Here is a 21,308-nt window from a genome sequence, read left to right as displayed (position 1 = left end):
GCATGTAAATAAATTCTCCTTTCTATTTTTTTTTTAAAATTTAGCTTTGCAGCTTGTCCTGCACCCAGCCAGTACCTCTTCCTCTGTCCTCAGTGGCTCACCTTCAGTGGAATGCAGGCATGGTCCTCCTCCAGGTCCTTCAGGCAGATCTCCAGGTGTAGCTCTCCTGCCCCGGCGATGATATGCTCCCCGGACTCTTCAATGATGCACTGTACCATGGGGTCTGACTTGGCCAGGCGCTTCAGGCCCTCCACCAGCTTGGGCAGGTCAGCAGGATTCTTGGCCTCCACAGCAACTCTGACCACAGGGCTCACACTGAACTTCATCACCCTCATGTTGTGGGCCTGCACACAGAGTTGCTCAGCTAAAAGACCTTTCGTGTTGTTGTAACAAGAAACCAACAGCGAACAATCACTCAGCGTTAATGGCTAATGACTGACTTAGTGGTATGGCAGTATTTAAACTACAGCACGCTCTACGTCCATAGACGAGAAAAGAAAAGTAATACGTTACGTGTTCAAAGGTGGTGATGGTTCCTGTCTTAACCAGGAACTGGTCGACTCCAACGAGACCCACTATGTTACCACATGGAACGTCTTCGATGGGCTCCACATACCGGCCCATCATCAGAATAGTCCTGGACGGAGATGGTGATAAAGAAGTTGGCAACAAATACATGAAAACAAGACAAGGGGGAGAAGAGAACTCCTTTTCTTTGATCTCCTACCATCTAGAACCTCTGTACAGTTTGTACATGAACATGCTCACCTCTGGATGGGTTTGATGTAGAGATCTTCCTTCTTGCCAGGGCTGAAGTTTGGCCCCATGATGCGCACCTTCAGGCCTGTGGACACGCAGCCAGAAAACACGCGGCCGAAGGCGTAGAAACGACCCTTGTCGCTGGTTGGGACCATCTTGGAAATATACATCATCAGAGGAGCCTTGGAGTCACAGTTCTTAATACCTGAGAAGAGAGTTTAGACAGTAAGCTCGGGGTCTAGGACAGCCAAAATAAACCCCAAGGACTTTTAAAAAGCCAATTAAAATACTCCTCATTGAATGATATGTGCTTCTCAAGTCTTCTACTGACCCATTGCAGCCTCATCATCTCCCGGCCCTTCATACAGCAGCTCACAGCGGTATTTCTGTGCAGTGACAGGGGAGGGAAGGTGAATGGTGATCATTTGGAGCAGGGCCTCTCCGGCAGGTAGCCAGCGACGCATCACAGCCTTTAGCAGGGGCTTTCCCTCCTTCTCTTTGTCTTCTGAGTCCAGTTTGATGTCCAGCTTTTCAATTAGTTTGGCTGTCTCTTCCTTTTTGAAACCCATGATGGCATCAAACACCTGGGAGGGAAGTTAGAAAAGGGCAAATATAAGGCATCAAGCCAAGTCATTTTTTAAAAATCCTATTTAAGAGGTCCTGTTAATATGATATATGACACAGGTTTTTAGTTTGCAGAGATATTAAATAGTACTAGTCAATATTGCTGCAGTCAGTATATGTGCTGCTTTTAGTCTAATCATCTTAACAGTTCCAGGTTTTATCCAGTTGATGTCCTCCAAGGCATCTTTTTTGGATATATAAAAGGCATAAAGGTCTGAAATATCACGGCTTAGAGTCACTATTTCCCAATATGGACACATATGGAAAATCCACACTATTCTGTTCATCATATGAACTTTATGCTGTAGATTTATTGTACAGTATTTTTAGTTACCTTAAATATGGGATCCAAAACAAGCTGGCAAAAGGTTCGAGGTAATTTCTGACCGTCAGCATTAGTGGCTGTCTTACTGAATTTGCCAGCTTTTGGATCAAAGTATCTGAAAGAAACATAGAAATGATTGCAGAACATTGTGTTATTCAAGCATCAAAATGTTGACATGTTTCTTATTGAATTAAATCAGTATGTTACTACTTTCTATTAAGATCACTTACACCACATGTACATGTGCAACACATTTAAAAGAGCAGTGTCACAGCGGCTGAAAAGCTTGTTCTTCTGACATCTAGTGGTGTAACTCCTCACTGCACCGATGCAGATACATACTTTAGGGGCTTTGTGCACAGCTGTTGGGTGTGGTTACAGGTGCAAAAAAGTACGGCCCAATCCCAATTTACACCTCAAAGCATTGATTACACTCCCTTGCAGACACTCACAAGATCAGCTGTGGACTGTATGCATGCACAGTTGTTTGTTTGCTGGAGTCTTTTTGGAGAGGGGCAGGTCGTATCTACAGTATGCATTCAGTGCAAGCACACTGCTACCCTTGAAACATAGCCACTGCACAGACGGTGGAGTGGTCTCTACAGATTCTTGATAGAATTCTTGAAATGATATAAATAAAAATGGGAAAGCAACTTTGCGACATACCTATCACATTACCTTGACAAGCTGTTTTGTACTATTGTTGGTTTGGGACTTTTTATGTTATATTGTCGAGTATCTTTACCGGCCGAGGCACCTAATGGAACACATATGGAATTAATGGAATTCACAATCCTACTATCAACTACACAGTTGTGGCTATAGATCACCATCGAGTTTATACTATCATGTTGTTCCTTCCATGCTTGTTTGTTTACCTTTTTTTTTTGCCTCTGGGCTTTCCCTGTTAACTCCATGTTTAATGGTATGAACAGGCAAAGTCTGATAAAAAAAAAAAAAAAAGCCATACTTCATAAAGGCCTCAAAGTCTGTCAGCCTGTGAGTGTGAACATTGGGATTGGACATATTCTTCCCACCGTGCCCCGCATCACTGATGCATCACATTAGTAACTGTAACCAGTTGCAGCTTTTCAGCCTGGTGTTAACATACTCTTTTATATCAAATACATGGATAACTTAATGTATATGCACCTGTCTCCCCATAGTTTCTTCATCATGTCCTCCACCTTCTTACACCTCTCTGCTGGTGCCATCTGAGTTTCTCCTTTAGCAGCGAACTTGGCCACATACATCTCAGCAAACTGCTTCAAGGTGAAAGCCCAGCCGTGGAGGCCAGAGCCAAACCCAACTGTACCAACAACAGGATCAATCTGCAGTGTGAAATTGCAGCATTTATAGATAAAAACAAACAATATTAAACCTACTGTGACTTTTAGGAGTGATATTCGTGCACAAGTGTGTGTTTGTGGGGATTGTGCGTGTGACTTGCCATGATATTCCCCATGGGTCCCCCCTCATCTTCTCCATAGGTGGAGATAATGACGTTGACGTTCTCCACGATACGCTGGAAGGTTTGGTAAAGCTCATCTGTCTCAAGCTGCAGCTCAAGCAGAGCCCGGTCCATCTTGTTCATCATCAGAACCGGCTTGATGCGCTCAGCGATGGCCTGCCGCAGCACAGTCTCGGTCTGCACACACACACCTGTGAGGGAACAAACAGGTGAGCCGCAGGTGAAAAGCCAGAGAAGGCAACAGTGACATAAGGTAATCGAGTACATTTATTTCTACAACTTCACAGAGGGAAATATTGCACTTTTTACTTCACTACATTCATTTGACAGCTTAAGTTTCTTTACAAATTAAAAATTTTGCCATAAAGCATGACAAAATGATAAAACATGATCAGACCATCCAAAGGTTTATATGAGTACAGCCAAAATGATTACTCAACTAATCAAATTATCAATTATCAGAAAATCCTGCAACTATTTTGCTAATTGTTTAGAGCATTGGCGTGCTATCTCTCACTAATTTCAATAATACAGACAATCATTATTTGCAATCCGATACATATAATTCAAAATTAGCTCCGCCTCAAACAACAGTAAGATTCTGCTTTTACATTAACGCACAGGTGATAATAATCTTGTGATATAATATTTAACATTTTTTGCACTAAGTACTGTTACTGTTACTACTTCAAGTACATTTTCTTTCTACTTACATACTTTAACATGATTAAGATTTTCAAGCAGGACTTTCATTTGTAGCAGAGTATTTTTACAGTGTGGTATTAGCACTTTTACTTAAAGTACTAGATGTGAAAACTACCAGTGTTGAACATGACGGAGTTACCTGAGACACAGTCCACCACCACCAGGGCTCCATCAGTTACTCTGAGGGCAGCAGTGACCTCAGAGGAGAAATCAACGTGACCCGGAGAATCAATCAAGTTGATGAGGAAGCCGTTTCCGTCTTTACACTGCTTGATGAACGCCAAGTCGTTGTCTTCAAGCTCATAATACATGGAGATGGCCCTGTTTAAAGAAAGAGACAAGTGTTTACTGTGTTAACCACTTCATTTTTAAAACAACTGCAAAGGATGAACTAAAGAACCTAAACTTAATGATTCATGTGAGCATGTTTAAGCGAACTCATCCAAACACTGGACTCTGATGAGTCACACCGTTCTCTAATTGAGATGAGACAGACCTGCTGAGTGGAGACTTTCCAGGTCAGTTGCTACAAAGGGACCTGACTAAACATACTGTGTACATTTTTGAAAATGCAAGCAGTGTTTTCTTTAGACATCTTTAAATAATATTTAAAGAAAAGCACAATTCTGGCACTAAAATAAGGAGCTTAAACACATATTCTTCTTTTGTAAACTTGTTAGTTTTTTTTTGGTTTTTGGTTTTTTTTTTCAAATTAAATGGTCAATCTGCAAACAAAAGTATAGCCTGACTATGAATTAGCCTAATATGCATTCTGGCATCTTTAAAGTAAGAAGACAGCAAAAACAGCATAGACAGCAGCTTTAGTTACTGGTGTACATGATGACTACTACAAGGCTTAAATATAACACTGTCAAACCAGAAATTATGGAGGCAATTAAGGATTTAATTATAACAACAATTTTATTTTGTAATTTAACTGCTGTGGCTATTTGTTTTTTTTACAACATAGGATAGATAACTAATGTTAGCTGCAACTGACTGAAACAACACAATGGGTGCATTTGGAAACTAAAGGCCCCAAAAACCTGTTTTTAAATTAGTGCCTCCCTACGATGTGTTGTTATATGCACATTTCAAACGATAGATTTAAGTCGGTGCTGCTCTCACTTGTTTGAAAAGTGCTCATTTCTAAAGGAGTTCTTGCAGATTTCTATGCACCAATTAGGAAATATCTCGATTACATTGTGATGACAGGCGTGGGGTTGTATCTCAAACTACACCCGCACAGACCTGATGAAGCAGATAAACTGAATTCCGAGGTCAAATTGTTAATAAATAATACTCAACAACAGGGATCAGCATTAACTGTTACGCAGCGTGTGATAGCAAGGAAACCTGCCCTTCATAATTATGTTACCTCATTAATGAGGATTGTTAAAACTGATCACGTACAATAAAAATAGAAGTGATGACATCAAAGTGTTATGTGACACTTGAATGCTCTCCCCTGTTTACTACGAGATCGACTGATGGAGCTTGAACATTTTGCCCGTGAATCAGCAAAGGATTATTCAGGCATTTTCAGTGAAAACTGGGCACATTTGAGTAGGATTGCAGTATTTATTACAACTTCGCTGACATCTGCTCCCTTACCCTTGAAACACAGCTCTGCTAATGCACCAGAGCTGCTCAGTTCTGCAAATGAGCTCATCGGTCCCTGTCTGTGAACAGTAGCTTTTAGTGTTGATTACTTGTGATGTGTAACCAACCAGACAGTGCTGTGGGCGGGGCATTGCTAGAGACCACAGCAGGACTAGTGAAAAAGATGGCCGGCTGCATCAGGGCCAAAGTAGTGCACTTCATTTATCTTATTGGTAATTGGTAAATAAAAAAACCAAAACTGATAATTGGGAAAATGCTGAATATGATCTTTGCTGATTTTTTTTTTCACCACAGAATGAAAAGAGAAATACTCAAAATAGAAAACCAACATTTCCAGACATTTAATAGGCCTCACAACAAGCACTTCTCTGAACCACATACGTTGATTTGATGGTGATGCAGCGCTCCTGCTCGTCTTTGCGGGTGTCTGTGAAGCGGGTTTCTCCTGCACGGGAGGATGCAATGATCCCCGCCTTGGACACCAGCGAATCAGTCAGCGTGGACTTCCCATGATCCACGTGTGCTATCACAGACATGTTTCTTATGTTGGACTTTTTGTCCATGATGGCACGGATCTGATCCACAGTGAAGTTCACCTGTCGGGAGGGTTGAGGAGGAGGGGGGTTTAAGGCAGGTTCACGTTCATCCATTTACAGCCAGCACACATTCATTTTATTCATCATATGCATCTATTTCTGTCCACTACCAGACCTCCACAGCCTTTCCAAGTAGAGTTATAAAAAGAAAGACATGTTTGAAACTGAATCTAGCAGGAGGGAGACTGGGCTCCGCATGAAGACTTTACCTTCTGGATTCTAACCAGCTCAGGAATTACTGAGTCACCATTTCAGTTTGCTGCAGCTGAGTGGGGACAAGCCACAATGTGTCGCAATCCCAGGAAAACCCAATCTCTTTATTTCAGACCTTTAACTACTCCTAATATGTTCGTTTAAAGGGGAGATGTACATTAAATAAGCAAATATGAAAAGATTAACAGACCACCTTGACTTCTACAATCTGCCCTTAAGATAACAGATACGTAGTCTGACCACTTAGTTTATTATTTAGGACATAATATATGAGGAAGGGCGGTTCAGTAAGAGCACAGTGGGAGCATTTGGAGGGGTGTTTCTGTCTTAGTGTGACAGGAAAATAGACAACCATCACTGGAGGCCTCTGTGGGCTTCACTAGGCCTGATATGAAAGTGCATAGATGTACTCTAAAATAACAATGAGCGCAAAAAATGATTACTAAGCACAATTCTAGTATCTTGAATGTATCCAGCTTACATAATAATAATTAATATATATATATTAAATAGTCGAAATCCAGAGATTCACTGAAGCAACCAAAGCTTATATGGTGATAGCAGTCAGTCATCCACCGGCACCGTCATGAAACGCAGCGCAGAGCTCCGTCGGTTACGTCTTGCTACAGGCCTGTGTGTAATTATATATTTCTTTAGTAGAGTGGCGCACTCTCCTCTAGTCGTGTCTCAACCGATAATTGAGTACAAGCAGGATTCACCACGTTAATATTAGACATGTCATGGACGTTCCCTTTCTCTTTATAATATGGGTACGATGCGTACTTTCTGCGTACGTGTGCGCAGACCAAATGCGGACTTCGAAAGCGGACTGCGGTCCTGTTCATACAGACGGTCGCTTTGCCCCTCATATCGAAAACAGAAAGAACAGAAACACACTGCAGTTTTACAATATATAGCAGCTATTATATTGAGTTGTATCGCGTCATGTCCCTGAGGCGTGTCGCGCACAGTCATTCAACATATCACATGGATGTCTGGGAATTGTACAACAACAAATTGTACAAGTGCGTCTAAGCTCCGTCGATGGAAATAATGTAAAGCTGCTCCAAACTCTAGACTCTCAACTCCCTTTTTTAAAAAATGAATCTCCTCTTAGATTCTGTCCGTTTGTTTTGGGCACCTGGCACCTGCGCAGTCGCCGCGCTTGCAGTGCGGAGAATCCGCGCGGCCGCAAATTCTAGGCTGCACGAGTCCACCGTCAAAACCCGCATCGGTCTGCGCGCACGGACGAGGAAAGCATGTATTGGCCCGAATATTTCTGCAGTCCTTATTTTATTTTAAATTATTTGCAATGAGCGTCACATAGAGGCACAGAGACAGTTAAAGGCCACAGCCCCGTTATTTTTTTTTTATCAGCTGCCTGATGCTGCGCATGTTGGCACAGATTACATACAGAACCGGCGTGTGATCACATAACACCAGCAGCCGTCGGCATCCATTTCGCACACCTGACAGGCTCCAGTGCGGCTTGTTGGACCGAATCTGTACATGAAGGTTATTCGTTGGAGCGTCTGACAGCTCGCCTCTCAGCCGCAGCAAATATATTAAACCCACAATCTGCATACAGAAACGACAAATCCACTCACCATGTTGTCTGCAGGTCGTCGGTCTTTGTGTGCGACGGTTTATTGCTGTAGACTACAGACCGAATAAAAAAGATGGACGGAGCGTCACCGGCCCAGTTATGTGAAACCAACCCGGAAGTGCCTTCAAGTGCGACACCGCTGAGTGCCGCTACTCTAGTGCACTAGTCCCGCTGCAAGTGCGTACTTGTGCTGCTGCGTCACGTCACCAGTCGCAGCTGAAGAACTTGGCAATGGGCAGAGCACATACCCGGATGTAGTCTTGCCCCGCCCACTTCAGCGAGGGCGTATCGCGAGCGCACTTGAGACAGTAACATATCCCATGAAGCATTTCGCGCTAAACAGCCGCTCATTCCGAGGAGCAAACTGCAAAAAATAATTTTCAAAAAAACTACAGTTGTCGTCCCCCCTCCACGAAGTCTAGTTTTAAGATTTTTGAGGCGAGAATGTATTTTGTTTAATTTCAAAATTGTTTTTCTTGACATTTTCAGAGACGTGAGGCCCCGGTGGGACAGCCCACACGCACTCTGAGCGCTCATCGTATCCCGCCGAGAGCAGCCTTATCTCGGCCTGCCTTTAGTGAAACTTGGCTCTGACGTCTCCGTTAAATTTTTGGTGGGTGTCGTTTCGGGTCCCAACGCGCAAACTTTGGCTCGATTATTTTCCTTCCCAGGCAAATTGCTGTGATAAAAACGAAGTTAGTGCTCCATAACTTTATGTTGTTTATTGTTGTACTCGGTCACTATATCTGACTGACATATTTGCTTGTTCTTTTTCCCTAGCGTACAACACTGTTAGATTTGTTTTCATGGGTATCATATTGCATTAACAGTCACATTTAAACAATATTTTAATGAAAGGGACAGCTGATGAAACCCGGGCTTCCATCCGAGACACGCTACGTGCCAATAAAATATCTTATTACAGATTTTTAAATACCGACTATCATTGTATATGTCATGTATATATTTATTGTGTATTTATGTGTTTTTACTCTTATATTCAACTGTGTTCTGAGATGATCTGTCTCTTATGAATTGTTGAAGCGAGCATGAAATCTCTATTTAACATCTCATTTGTTTGACGTCCCTCTGCCTCTGCATGGGAGTATTCCTGTTTTTATTTATTTATTGCTTGACGAGCAGTGTAAGAGCACATCTGTCAGAAAAACTCTTATCTTATCGTTGTATTATAGACACGAAATATTATGTGCTTGTTGAAGTCATACGTTACTCAGATGAGATACTTTTATTAATGTGATGTCTGTGCACCTGAAAATATTTCCATTTAAGATGATGGCGATGACGACGACGACGATGAATATTATTATTAGAATAGATAGATTACATTAGGCAGAACTTTACTGATCCCCTTGATATTATGATCATCATTAAGAATTTTTAGAAGTTAGAAGAACAGCCCTGCATTAACTGTTGACCTCAGCGAGGTGTTTTGTTTTTTATTTTTTTTTATTTTTAAGTAATCTGTTTCTGATAAGTGTTTGCCTATTCACTGATATAACTGAGGCTGGACTAAATATTATAAACACACATCCATCCGTCCATCTATTTATCTATCTATCTAGTAAAGTTCGACTGCGTTATAAACTACAGCTGACAAAAAAATAAATTAATAAATCAGCACCTCCAAAACATTCATATATATATATGAATTCTTTTCAAAATGAGAACGAAAAAAGAGGTAGGGCTGTTATTTATGTCACGTTTCGTTGTCTTGTAAATGCTCTTTAAAATTCACATACCATAAGCAGATGAGCTCAGATTATGATGTCATCACGTAGCAGCGGGAATTGTACTTCCGGTTCGTACTTGCCAAGTCCGTACTACCAAGTACGCACGTCTAGAACCTGTCCACAGGGGCTGACAGACAGTGACAGGAGAGAGCTGCTGCTGCCCTCCCCTCTCCAAACTGTTATATAAAACATGCGAACACCACTGTTGTTTCTTTACTTCACAGCCATAATCTGCATTCACAAGTGTTTTGACACAGAGGAAATCATGGCTAGGAGGTGGTATCTAAATGTGAAATGTAAACAAGACCTTGAATTCGCCATAACTTCTTTTGACCAACTAGCTATTCCACATGGTGATGTGACCCTTAAAAGTTTACCCAAAATATCCTTTGTAAAGCTTTTTCCCATGGTATTGATGGTACAAGTTGGTTCTAATGAAATGTCTGTGGAGCAAAAAGTAGATTGTTGCTTTAGATCAGGACACCTGGAGTGGATGTGAGATGACTTCGGTTGCATTTAAATAAAAAACAACAACAACAAAAAAAACCCCCAACATACTTCAGATGTGTTATCAGGGCTCAGAAATGCTGGAAGAAATATTATGAATGAAAAAGGTCAAACTACTGCAAGGGCCTGTACCTTGGAAAATATTCTTAGTATTAAGGTAAAACGTTCTGCATGGCTTCATTACATATACTGACACTGTTACACCAAAACCTACCTTTTCTGAGGGGTGTCACTTGGGAGGCACTGATTGGTGTTTCATTGAATGACTCATATCTAATACAATCAACAGTTTTCACATTAACACATCAAGAAATGGAAAACTAACTTTCCCTCTAACACCTCAGACAAAAAAGGTAATTTCAAAATTTTGCAAATGGTATATCCATCCAATGAACTTCTAATACAGATTAATTGTTGACCACAACAACAGCAGTTTTTGTGATTCTGAAATTGAAACGGCTGAACGACTTTTCTTCCACTATGTACACATCACATATCATATTCTGTGAGGATCTGCCAGACTGGCTGTCAACCAAAATCTTACTACTTGCTCCTCTCATAACAGAAAATATTGTGTTTGCGTTAACAGGAAGGACATTAAGAGTGACTTGATACTGAATGACCTCATTATCCTGCCAAAATCTCCCAAAGGGAGAAACAAACTAAACATGGACCTTGTGGACAATCATCTTAGTGTTTTTAAAATGAATGAGAGGCAAACATGCAAAGGCTCTCCTGTGAGTTTATGAGGAGCTGAAAATATAGGATGACCTCTAGTGCAAACTTGTTTGAACACAGAGTTACTATTTTTAAAAATGTATTTTTCATGTATTTTGTTTTATTATTATTTCATACAATGCATTTTTATCTTATCTGAAGTGCCTTCAATATTAAAATACATTTTTAAAAATACATGTCCTCCTAATAAAAACATAAAGAAGCAATGGATATAAGGAAGCACTATAACATTTACTAATAGATGCCACAATGGCCTTCTTTCTTCAGAATACCAATCCCAGCTATATGTTCCAAATGTGCAGAAAGTTTTGAACATGAGCTATTAAAGTTCAGGGCTTTTTAGATTAATTAAAATGTGTCATGCACATTTAAATAAATACCTTCCAAAATAAAATACAAGCAAAAAAGCAAATCCAGCTTATATAAGTGCTGGATCAGCAGGGATTTTATGAAATGACACACATTGATCGACTGGAGGCAGGATTATCAGATTCCATTCTATTCTGAAGTAATCCCTGAATTTTGTGACAAAATAAGCCCCTTTCATGTCAAAGTGAAAACAGATTTTCTACAAAGTAGTGTCAATTAATTAAAAGTATAAAATGTAAAATAAGCAATTGCACAAGTATTTACACCTTTCAAGTGACTAATTCAAAACAAGTGGAACTAGTTGCTGCTAGAAGTCACACAATAAGTGAATTAGACATCATCTGAGTGCATTGAATGTGTCTCATGTGGTACTAGTACAAAGACACCTGTATCTGGAAGGTCCAATCACAGGAGAATAGTTAATCCCCAAAAACTGAGTGACTGTGCGAGAGAGAGAGACTAGTGAGGGAGGCCACCAAGACACCCATGAATCTTCTGAAGGAATTCCAAGTTTCAGCGGCTGAGATGGGAGACACTGTGCATACAACTGTTGGCTGTTTTTCACCAGTCAAAGCTTTACTGGAGAGTGACAAAGAGAAAACCATTGCTGAAGAAAAGGAAAAAGAGGTCATATTAAATCTAGAGTTCACCAGAAGGCATGTGGGAGACTCTGAAGTCAACTGGAGGAAGGTTCTTTGGTCTGATGAAAGCAGACTTTAGCAGATCAGATCAGAGATTTGGTGGACACTAAACACTGCACGTCATCACAAACACATTATGGCCTATGTGAAGCATGGTGGGGGCAGCATCATCATGCGGGGATGTTTCTCGGCAGCAGGCCCAGGATGTAAAAAGTAAAACGAACGCAGCGTATAGGGTTAAAGAGCAACCTGATGGATACAGTCTGCAAGAGAACTGTGACTTGGGAGAAGATTTGTTTTCCAGCAAGACAAAGACATCAAGCACACAGCCAAGTGGTTTAAAGAAAACAAGGTCGATGTTCTGGAGAGTCAGAGCTAAGACCTCAATCCAATTAAGATTTTTTTTGGCTGGACTTGAAACGGGCTGTTTAGTCACGATGTCCAAGCAACCTGACAGAGCTTGAACAGTTTGTAAACAAGAATGGAGTAAAATTACAATGTACACCTACTAAATACTGATTAGAAGAAGGTGAACACTAATGCAGTGACTAATTTTAGTTTAGATTTTTTTTTAAAAATTGAAATTCTTTTTGACATAAAAGAGTGTTTTTGTAAATGCTCATCAAAAAAGCCAAATTAAATTGACCATGAGTCGATGTTGAAAAACAATAAAAGGGAAAAACTCCCAAGTTGTAAAGTTTGATCGTCTATCTTCATCTATTCTATGCAGGAATAAGAGGAGGTTGTAATGATGAGGGGAAGAGACTTGTGCATGGGAAGTATAAGATCATCAAAACATTCAATGCTTGACCGATTAATTGTATTTTCATCATCACGGTATGAACATGCACAATAGACATATTAAAAAGACTGCCTGAAATGTGACAAATAATAGTTTGCTAGACATTCATGTGCAGCTTGTTCAACAAAGGCACGTTTAGCATGATTTAATACATTTATCTATTCCGTGTGCATAAGCTATTCAGTGTGCCTTTTAAAGCTGAAAGACAAAAGATCACAAGTCATATAATCATTGCACGAAGGAACAATGTTATCACACACTGAAGATCATGACGGCCTATTATTCTGAAATATACAATACAACTGGAAGACAATGCAGGACAGGAGTCCACTTTGGTACAAGATAATGGGTCACTGGATTCACTTATTATCTGACTAATATTTTATATACAAATTGTTTATTATTCAGTAGACGTGTCATACACAGAGCACACAACTCTAATATATCTGAGCATGTAAACTGGATGCTAGCCAGTATTAAAGGAGGGTGCGGTGATCTAAAATGAAGTCAGTTATTTTAAGAACTAGCTTCAGTATGGCTGTGGCTACCTTAGCTTTACCCACATAAGCTGATGTTTTCTCTGGCCTACATTGAATCTCAACAGGGAAAGTTAGTGCATGACAAACATCCAGTCCAGAGCTTTCTTGTAGCAGGGAAAGGTGTATCACTTGAGCAGTGCCATCGCTGCAGGGTTTGCAGTTGATTTTAATGAAGAGGTAGGGCAGCTCCTTGTTTTCTTCTCCTCCAATTAAATCTTTTTTTTTATTTTTTATTTTTTTAGCCTTGTTAATTTGTCCATATGGTGTTTTCATATGCTGAATGACACATCATGGGCAAAATAAGCACATTCTGGAGGAAGCAATAGGCTATCTTAAGGCAGAAAGGAACCATTTTCACAAATTAAAGTAATAAACATGTAACTTTGATACACAGAGATGAGTTTTTAAGGGTTAAGTCAACAACCAGAGAGAGACAAGACTGACGGAGCTGCTTCTGGTAGTTGTAGCTGTCCTCCACCAGCAGGGGGAAGAGCAGGACAAAACATCTTATGCAAGATAGAAAAAAACTAAAGTTGGACATTTAAATAAAAACACTGAATGAAAAACATGTTGTATGGGTATTTTGTGAATGTTTACTCATGAAGTACAGGTGAAGAGTAATGGGAGGCTTCCTTTTGTCCCACAATGTTCAATTCTACGCACTCAGAGAACAAACACAGCCCTGTACTGAAATGTGAAATAAAATATGAAATATGCATTCACCATTCTCCATTATAGGCACGTAATGGGCCCTCAAGAGAGCAAGTGGAGAAAACCTTTTTTTTTTAAAAAAAATGGATCTTTTGGTTGTTTGCTTTGATGAATTAGAAATACAGCAAAAAACCAACCAAAAAATAAAAAATAAAAAAGACAAAGCGAGCAGGTACTAGAGGAAGCGAAATACATTCAATTTTTGTCCACAATAAGCTCTGAAAAGTCCATTCATCTTTACAACCTCTTTTTCAACACAAGGGGGTCAAACTATTCAAGTTTCTGGTGAGAAAAAACACAACAACAAATAAATCTGTCATTTTTGTGGTGATAGAACTGACACAGCTGATGGATGTCATTTCATTGTAACACCATTGTGCGCACCTTCAGCAGCAGAGCTGACCTACTAAAACAGGGATGCTTGGAGCAGGAGCAGCCTGTTTCCAGGTGTCTGAAGTCATTTAAGTAGATGAGCGCAGACTGCTTCACGTCAAAATATAGCGTCTGTTTGTGGCATAACATCGCCAAACACATTTTTCTTACATTTTCTACAGCTGATGTCTTGTTGAAGCTTTCCCTGTAGGATGTCATCTGTCACACTGCTGCTTCAAGTAAAAAAAACAGGCTTTGTAAGCTCCAAAGGTGGAGAAATCTGCTCCCTTCACTTCTGGCGAAAAGGATTTTAGAAATGCATAGAACTGGCTCCTACATTTAACAGAAGAAGAAGAAGAAGAGAAAGATTACATTATATTTAGAACACAATATACTATCCCACTATAATATATTATGTATGCATGGTATGCTTAGATAGGTCATAATTTAAATATTGGCTCCTATACTTCTGAAATATTTGTAGCATTACTTTTGATATACTTTTGATATATTTCACACCTCTTTCCTAGAGAAACAGACTGGAATTTACACTTAAAAATAATGATGGGGTCATTTCTGGTCAAGCTCTTTAAAGAAATTATGACAAAAAACTTAAATGAAAAAAAAATCTCAGTTGTATTTTAACATTTCTTGCAAGTCTGGTACTGAAAGATCCGCTTATAAAGAACCACTAGTTTTAGCTGAAAGTTTGAATAAACTTCTGGACATAAAGAATGTCATGTTTGCACACAGATGCCATGGTAATCCAATCTGACTACATTTAAATATACGTTTCTCGAAATTCTGCGATTTTCTTGGTCAGCCCCTGGAACCTTGGGAGCTTTTTTTTTTTTTTGGCAAGAATTGATGTGGGGATGCTTCAGCAGCACTCCAATCTGGATAAGACATCAGATAAGTGGATCAAAATGGATGGAGGAATGGATATCAGCAGGATTTGGAAGCTTTGTAAAAGTAGCAGGTAATATGAAAGCAGCAAAGTTTGGGGAAAACCTGAAGGACAACATGATGCAGTCTGCAAGAGAACTGTGACTTGGGAGAAGATTTGTTTTAAAGTAAGACAATGATCCAAAGCATACAGCCAAAGTCACACAGAAATGGTTTTAGGACAACAAGGTGAATGTTTTAAAGTGATGGAGTCAGAGCTCAGACCTCAGTCCAACTGAGTTTGTGGCCCGACTTGAAAAAGGCTGTTCGCTAATGAGCCCTGACAGAACTGACAGAAGATGTGTGGCTGATTGATAGATACCACTCCACATAGGCTCAAAGCTATTTTTGCAGCCCAGTCTTTTTTGTAAATTCTTGTTCAAAACAAAAGGGAACATTTTATTGACCATGATTCAATGCAATAAAAGAGAAAAACTCCCACAGCGGGTGGATGCTTTTTCTTATTATTTTTAGGTTTAGTTTTAACAGATCAAATTGCATTGCTTAGATAAAATGCTGCTTTCTGTTTGTCTGAGACAACAACTTTCACTAAATGATCCTAGACTCTGCCAGAAGAAAGAAGATGTATAGAAAAAGTAAAAGCACTATGGATTCCAATCAGCTTCGTTGTCTGGCTGCCCAATAAGATTACTGAAAATGACCCACCAACTCCACACCAAACAGCAGAGAATTGCTGTCATTTCTCTGATTTGTGGGACACACTGGGAATTTCTGACAAGCTGCTGTGATAGAAGAATTCAGTGCACAATATCACTCAGATAAAAGTCATCTATTGTGGGTTTCATGGCTGCTAAAGTGAAAATGCCGTATGCTCAGAAAATGCTCTCTGCTTCTCACTGTCTTACCTGTTCCATAGATCTGAAAAATGGTATGTTGTGGGTCATTTCTAGTTGCTGTACTCTTTTACTACCTACCAGATCTCCTTTCAGTTTTCTGAGAATAGCTTTTCAATTTCATACCTCCTTCTCAAGAAATGAGTCTGTGAGATCCTTTTTGTGTACTTTAGTTGGGTGTAATAATGTCCCTGAAAGAGAACTGGTCAGCTTGACTCTGATTTTTTTGGAACATTTCATTTCATCTGATAAATCACTTCTAAAAATGTCAAACATATGTCCTTTTCCTCAAACCTAAACACACCCATGAGTGGATGTAGCTCTTTTTGACCCACTGTAACATGCATCCAAATGCATTTAGTAATACAGATTTATGATGTGATATCTTTACACAGCAATTATGTGCACTGAGCTGCAACCTACTATTGGTGATCCAGAAGACTGAAAATGTCCTGCTTAGATAACATCTGCATGTACTTTGAAACCCTCCAATCTCCAGTTAGAACAACAATAAAGATAGCAGAGCTTCGCTGCCATGCAATTTGGCGTATTACTGATAATACTGAGTTCACTGTCCAAGATAAGTGGATCTTAAATGCATCAAATACACTTAAGAGTCAAGTGCTCGAAAGGCAGACATGTAGTGACTGTAGTGGGTTCACACAGGGGCCATACAATATGTTTTAAAAAATATATAAAACAGCAATGAGTCTCTCTCAGATGTGGTGCAGAATAAGTCATAACTCTTGCCGGCCCCACAAGAATTAATTTATGTAACCTTTTGACCTTATATATAAAGCTCTTTGAACATCAAAAATCACTGAGCTGCATTTCTATTCTGCAAAGAAACTGAAAACACACAAGCTGCGAAAGTAATGTATGTGTCTGCCAAGTGTTGATAAAAAAAAAAAAACCCTTGAGACCTGCTTCAGGGAATCTGATTTATTCACATTATGTGACACGCTTGACACAGACTCAGAAAAAGATTAGAAAGAATCTGTACCTTCCCATCTTTATTCTTTATACAGATAATGACTTTCTGTGGTCTCAGCAATGCATTATGTAAATACAAGGTTGGAATCTGAGCCCGAGACCTTTGTGGTATGAGAGAACAATTTTTGTTCTACCCCAACAGTCGTGTTCCTGCCTACTTTGAAACCTTTGAAAAGGCTTAGTAAAGGTGACAGTGTCCCAAAGAAAAGGAACTTACAAAAAAAATCTAAAGGAAATAAGTCACGTCTACATCTTCTTTGTGCCAGCTGATGAAGGTAAAAATGTCCAAAGAAATCGTCTGAGGAGAAAAGAAAATGGCTTTCAATTATTTGAGCAGGCAGTCTGAGTCTCTTTCCTCAGAGGTGTACCAACTCTTTGATGTTGAGGCAGAGATGGGAGGATTGTGTTGATGACATTCATTCTAGAGACTACAAAACACACTGTTGATTGTACTTTTCTGAACTGAAGTGGTGTATAAGAGCTCTTCCCCACTGTGATAATAACTAGATATATCTTTGCAAGCGTGCATGTTCCTCTTGTGTTCCTGCTCGGAGAACACATTATGTAATATCCTTTGCTTTATGGTGTGTATCTTTAGAAATAGCATGAAACAGATGCTCCTAATTATGGCAGTAAAGATAAGAAACAGTGAAGTGATAAGGTCCTTCTGCTTTGGATAGGGGAAAAAAATGTCCCCGTTCAGATGGAAACTGAATGAGTCATTGATTGACAAAAAGATACTAAAGAAAAGTTTTCAAAGGAGTCCACTTTGAACAATTTTGTGAAAGCCAGAAATGTCGTCCAACTCAGAAAGTCTGATAGACTCGCTATTAAGTGTGATTTATGTTTTTTGCCTTGTCTGTGATTGTCAGTCATCCAGGTCAGAGCTTGTCTAAAAGCTAAAACAACTTCAACAGGGCTTGCTTTAGTTTCTTTAAGATGTTTTACCTCACATCCACAATACTTGCTCAGTTCTAACTGCCTGGTAGGGAGTCCCAGATGTTTAACCGCACATGTGAGGTGTTGAACGGTGTGAATAAGTTTAAGCTGTCTGGAGACAGAGTTCAAGATTACATCGAAGTCCCACTTCCTGTTTTCGGTACTTGGATAACACTTGAGTAAAAATCAATGCTGCTTTCCATTTTACCTCAGAAGTCCGAGGTCGGACCTGGGAATGACATCACACTCAAGTTGACAGTTTTCCAATACATTAAGGGCACCCCAAAGGAAAACGATTGATTTCAGGTTAATTATTATTGGTAATACCAGTCGATATTAAGGAATTATGCGCTATTTCGCACAAACATGGTGAGACTACAAAATTCAGGGGGCATTCCAGTTGATATTTCCAACTTGGAACTTCTAACAGCTCATATGAAACGTACACATAGACTCTGGATAAAAGATGGACGTAGCTTCAACGTCTAAAAAAGAGAAACCAATGCTAAAGTGTTTTAAACTTAAATTATGTCTCATGGCCAGCAGGGGGGTAACTCCTCCAATCACAAAAAGAACTCAGATTGTCTAGAAGTCTGAGAAAATTACTTCTCACTTCACTTGTTACCTCAGGAAACATTCTGGTAAAAAGTTTGTGGTCTCAATTGCTAGTAGACTTTTTGAATTACTGTCTACATCTAAAATTTACTCATTTCAAGTAAGATAAACGATGAAGTAGGGTATGCTTTTGGCCTATCTTGTAGTTGACAAATTGCTTGGAGATGTCCACGAGTTCTCAGTCAGATCCATCAGTCATTCGAAAGATCCTAAATCCGATTCCAAATTCAAGGCTTAAAAACTGCAGGCCACAAACCAGTGTGTGTCATCTGTACAGTACGTACATGATCTGTGAACACACCATAAAACACAGGAAGAGCAAGTCTAGAACAGATCAGTACAGTGGGCAGCAACATCAAGTTCACTCAGGAGGATGTCACAGAAAAGCAGTCTGGGCTTTTTGGACTGGGTGGCGCACAATGAAGTTGACAGACGCAACAGTTTTAAAGTATACAGAAAACTTACAAACAGATCAATATGTAGTATTTGAGTCTCAGAGGGGAAGAAGATGAAACAGCAACAGCTCACCAGAGAAGCACTTTAAATGTTCAGTTACTCAAACGGAAGCTTCTCAAAAAGAACAATCAGTGGAACAGCTTTGTTATTTCTTACTGATGTATCTGAAATTCTAAGGAGAATCTTCAACAAAGAAGCTAGTCCACCGTGATGTCAAAAAGCACAACTACATGGTACAATACAGAAGAGTGAGCTTCTCAGGTCAGCTGTCTGTCTACATCTGAAGGACAAGGGACACTCCTTCAATGACAACAATGTACAAATTTTGACCTACTGATGGTTTGAAGAGGGAGTAAAGAAGCCATCTACGTTAAACTGCAACTTAATGGAGGAGTTTTTCTTTGACACCATTAATCATCCATTTAACAATGCAGTCTCCTCACACACCCATTAACATATCGACTCATGTAACACGAGTAATTCACACTACGGCGGGGTGGGCCAACAACTCATACACAACCTAAATGACTCTTAAGGCGCTAACAGCCAACAAGAGGTTGCCTGTCTTGGACTTCACGGCAGTTAGTTTGAAGTGAAGAAGCTTTTCACAAAAGAGAGTCAGCTTCAGCGTCTCCTTGACACATTTCTGAACAAAGAGAAGCTGTGTTTACACCGAGGACTGAGAGGGAGTAAGCAGTCCTTCAGTTCATAACATCATCAACAACAACCCCAACATTACGCATGCTTTTTAGTGCCATTGATAAGCTGACCCATCCCTCCACGCTTATTGCAGTTCCTGTCACATCTTGGCTGACCTTTTAATTAGATTCATAGTATCACATCAGCCATAACAAGTGTAGTGTCATGCAAAAAATACATTCTCATTTGTGATCACATGGCAAGAACATAGTGACAATTATGCATTCGATGCTCAAGAATGCTTAACTCTGAAAGAAACAGTCCAGCATCTAAAAGCTTCCCTCCTGTCATCTTGACACTCTACCAACAAGTTCCTTGGAATAGTTTTCAGCTGCTTAAAAACAAATTTGCCCCAAGTTGTCAATATATAGCTTGCTGTTACGGAGTAATTTTCTTGAAATCTTGAAAGCAAAAGCAATCATCAAGCCTCTTCAGTGAAAATGGTGGTCTGGATACACTTGTGTTTCCCCACTACAGACTAATATCACCATTGTCAGCAAAGAATCCTGAGAAATTTCTGCCTGCAAACTTTTTAACCTCAAATGTTTGCTGTGGCAACTTTTCAGTCTGCAAACGATCTGTGACTTGGGAGAAGTTTTGTTTTCCAACAAGGCAGTCGCCACAGAAATGATGTAAAGAAAACAAGGCGAATGTGCTGGAGCTGCTGAGCTTGAACCAAGACCCTTAATCCAGTTGAGAACTTGTGGCTGGACTTGAAAAAGGGGCTGAAACCTGACAGAGCTTGAACAATTTTGCTGAAGAAGAACGAGGTGAAATTGCAGTGTCGGGGCTGATTGAGACCTGCTCACACAGGCTTGATGCTGTCACTGCAGCAAAAGGTGCATCTAATCAATACCGCCCTGATGAGGATGAGTATTTATGCAGTCGCTTGTTTAACATTTTTAATTTTTAATTTACTGATATTATATTGTAGAAGTCTGTTTTCATTTTGACATTAAAGAATCTTTTGGGGGGAAATTCTTAACTGATAACATTTCCAAGGTGGGTGAGTACTTTTTTCTACATTTTTTTCTTTGTTGCTGTCATGTGCACACTTACATTTTGGGGATTTATTGTCACTTTCATTTCAACATTAAACTCACCTCATGAGATGGGTGGCCACTATGCTTGGTGCAGTGAAAGTCTAATCTGGGTTTAATTTTAGTCATTTAAGTGTAATCATGATCTGCATTTACTAATTGATTGATTTAATTGTGGAAATCAATTTTGACCCTGCTTTCACGTCTCATAAACCCCCAAAGGGTTCTGACGTCCACTTTGGGAACCGCTGCATTAGAAAAATCAGCTATGCTAAATACAGTCCCATAAATTCTCTCTGAACAGGACTCAATGTGCCAGGATTTTCCTCAGCGAAACACAGACTGAGCAAACTGTCTTTGGCTCAGAAGAAGAACATTGACTGAAAATAAGTGCTTATCTCAAATTTCTGTCTCT

At 39.8% G+C, this 21,308-nt stretch overlaps 1 protein-coding gene across 1 annotated transcript; it reads right to left on the bottom strand.

The window, feature by feature from the left end:
* Positions 1–62: 62 nt before the first annotated feature.
* LOC103364387 (elongation factor 2) lies at positions 63–8,025 on the bottom strand. Its single transcript, XM_008291494.1, has 10 exons — positions 7,924–8,025; positions 5,889–6,103; positions 4,024–4,205; positions 3,159–3,370; positions 2,861–3,039; positions 1,718–1,823; positions 1,091–1,343; positions 769–964; positions 514–637; positions 63–344 (listed from the first exon to the last, which is right to left on the bottom strand). Exons 1-10 carry the CDS (start codon positions 7,924–7,926, stop codon positions 90–92), a joined length of 1,725 nt encoding a protein of 574 aa, XP_008289716.1. The 5' UTR covers positions 7,927–8,025; the 3' UTR covers positions 63–89.
* Positions 8,026–21,308: the final 13,283 nt, after the last annotated feature.

This window comes from Stegastes partitus, unplaced genomic scaffold, assembly GCF_000690725.1.
Source record: "Stegastes partitus isolate 25-593 unplaced genomic scaffold, Stegastes_partitus-1.0.2 Scaffold745, whole genome shotgun sequence".
NCBI lineage: Eukaryota > Metazoa > Chordata > Actinopteri > Pomacentridae > Stegastes > Stegastes partitus.
The sequence above is the reverse complement of the archived record's forward strand: the minus strand, read 5'-3'. Positions and strand labels throughout refer to the sequence as shown.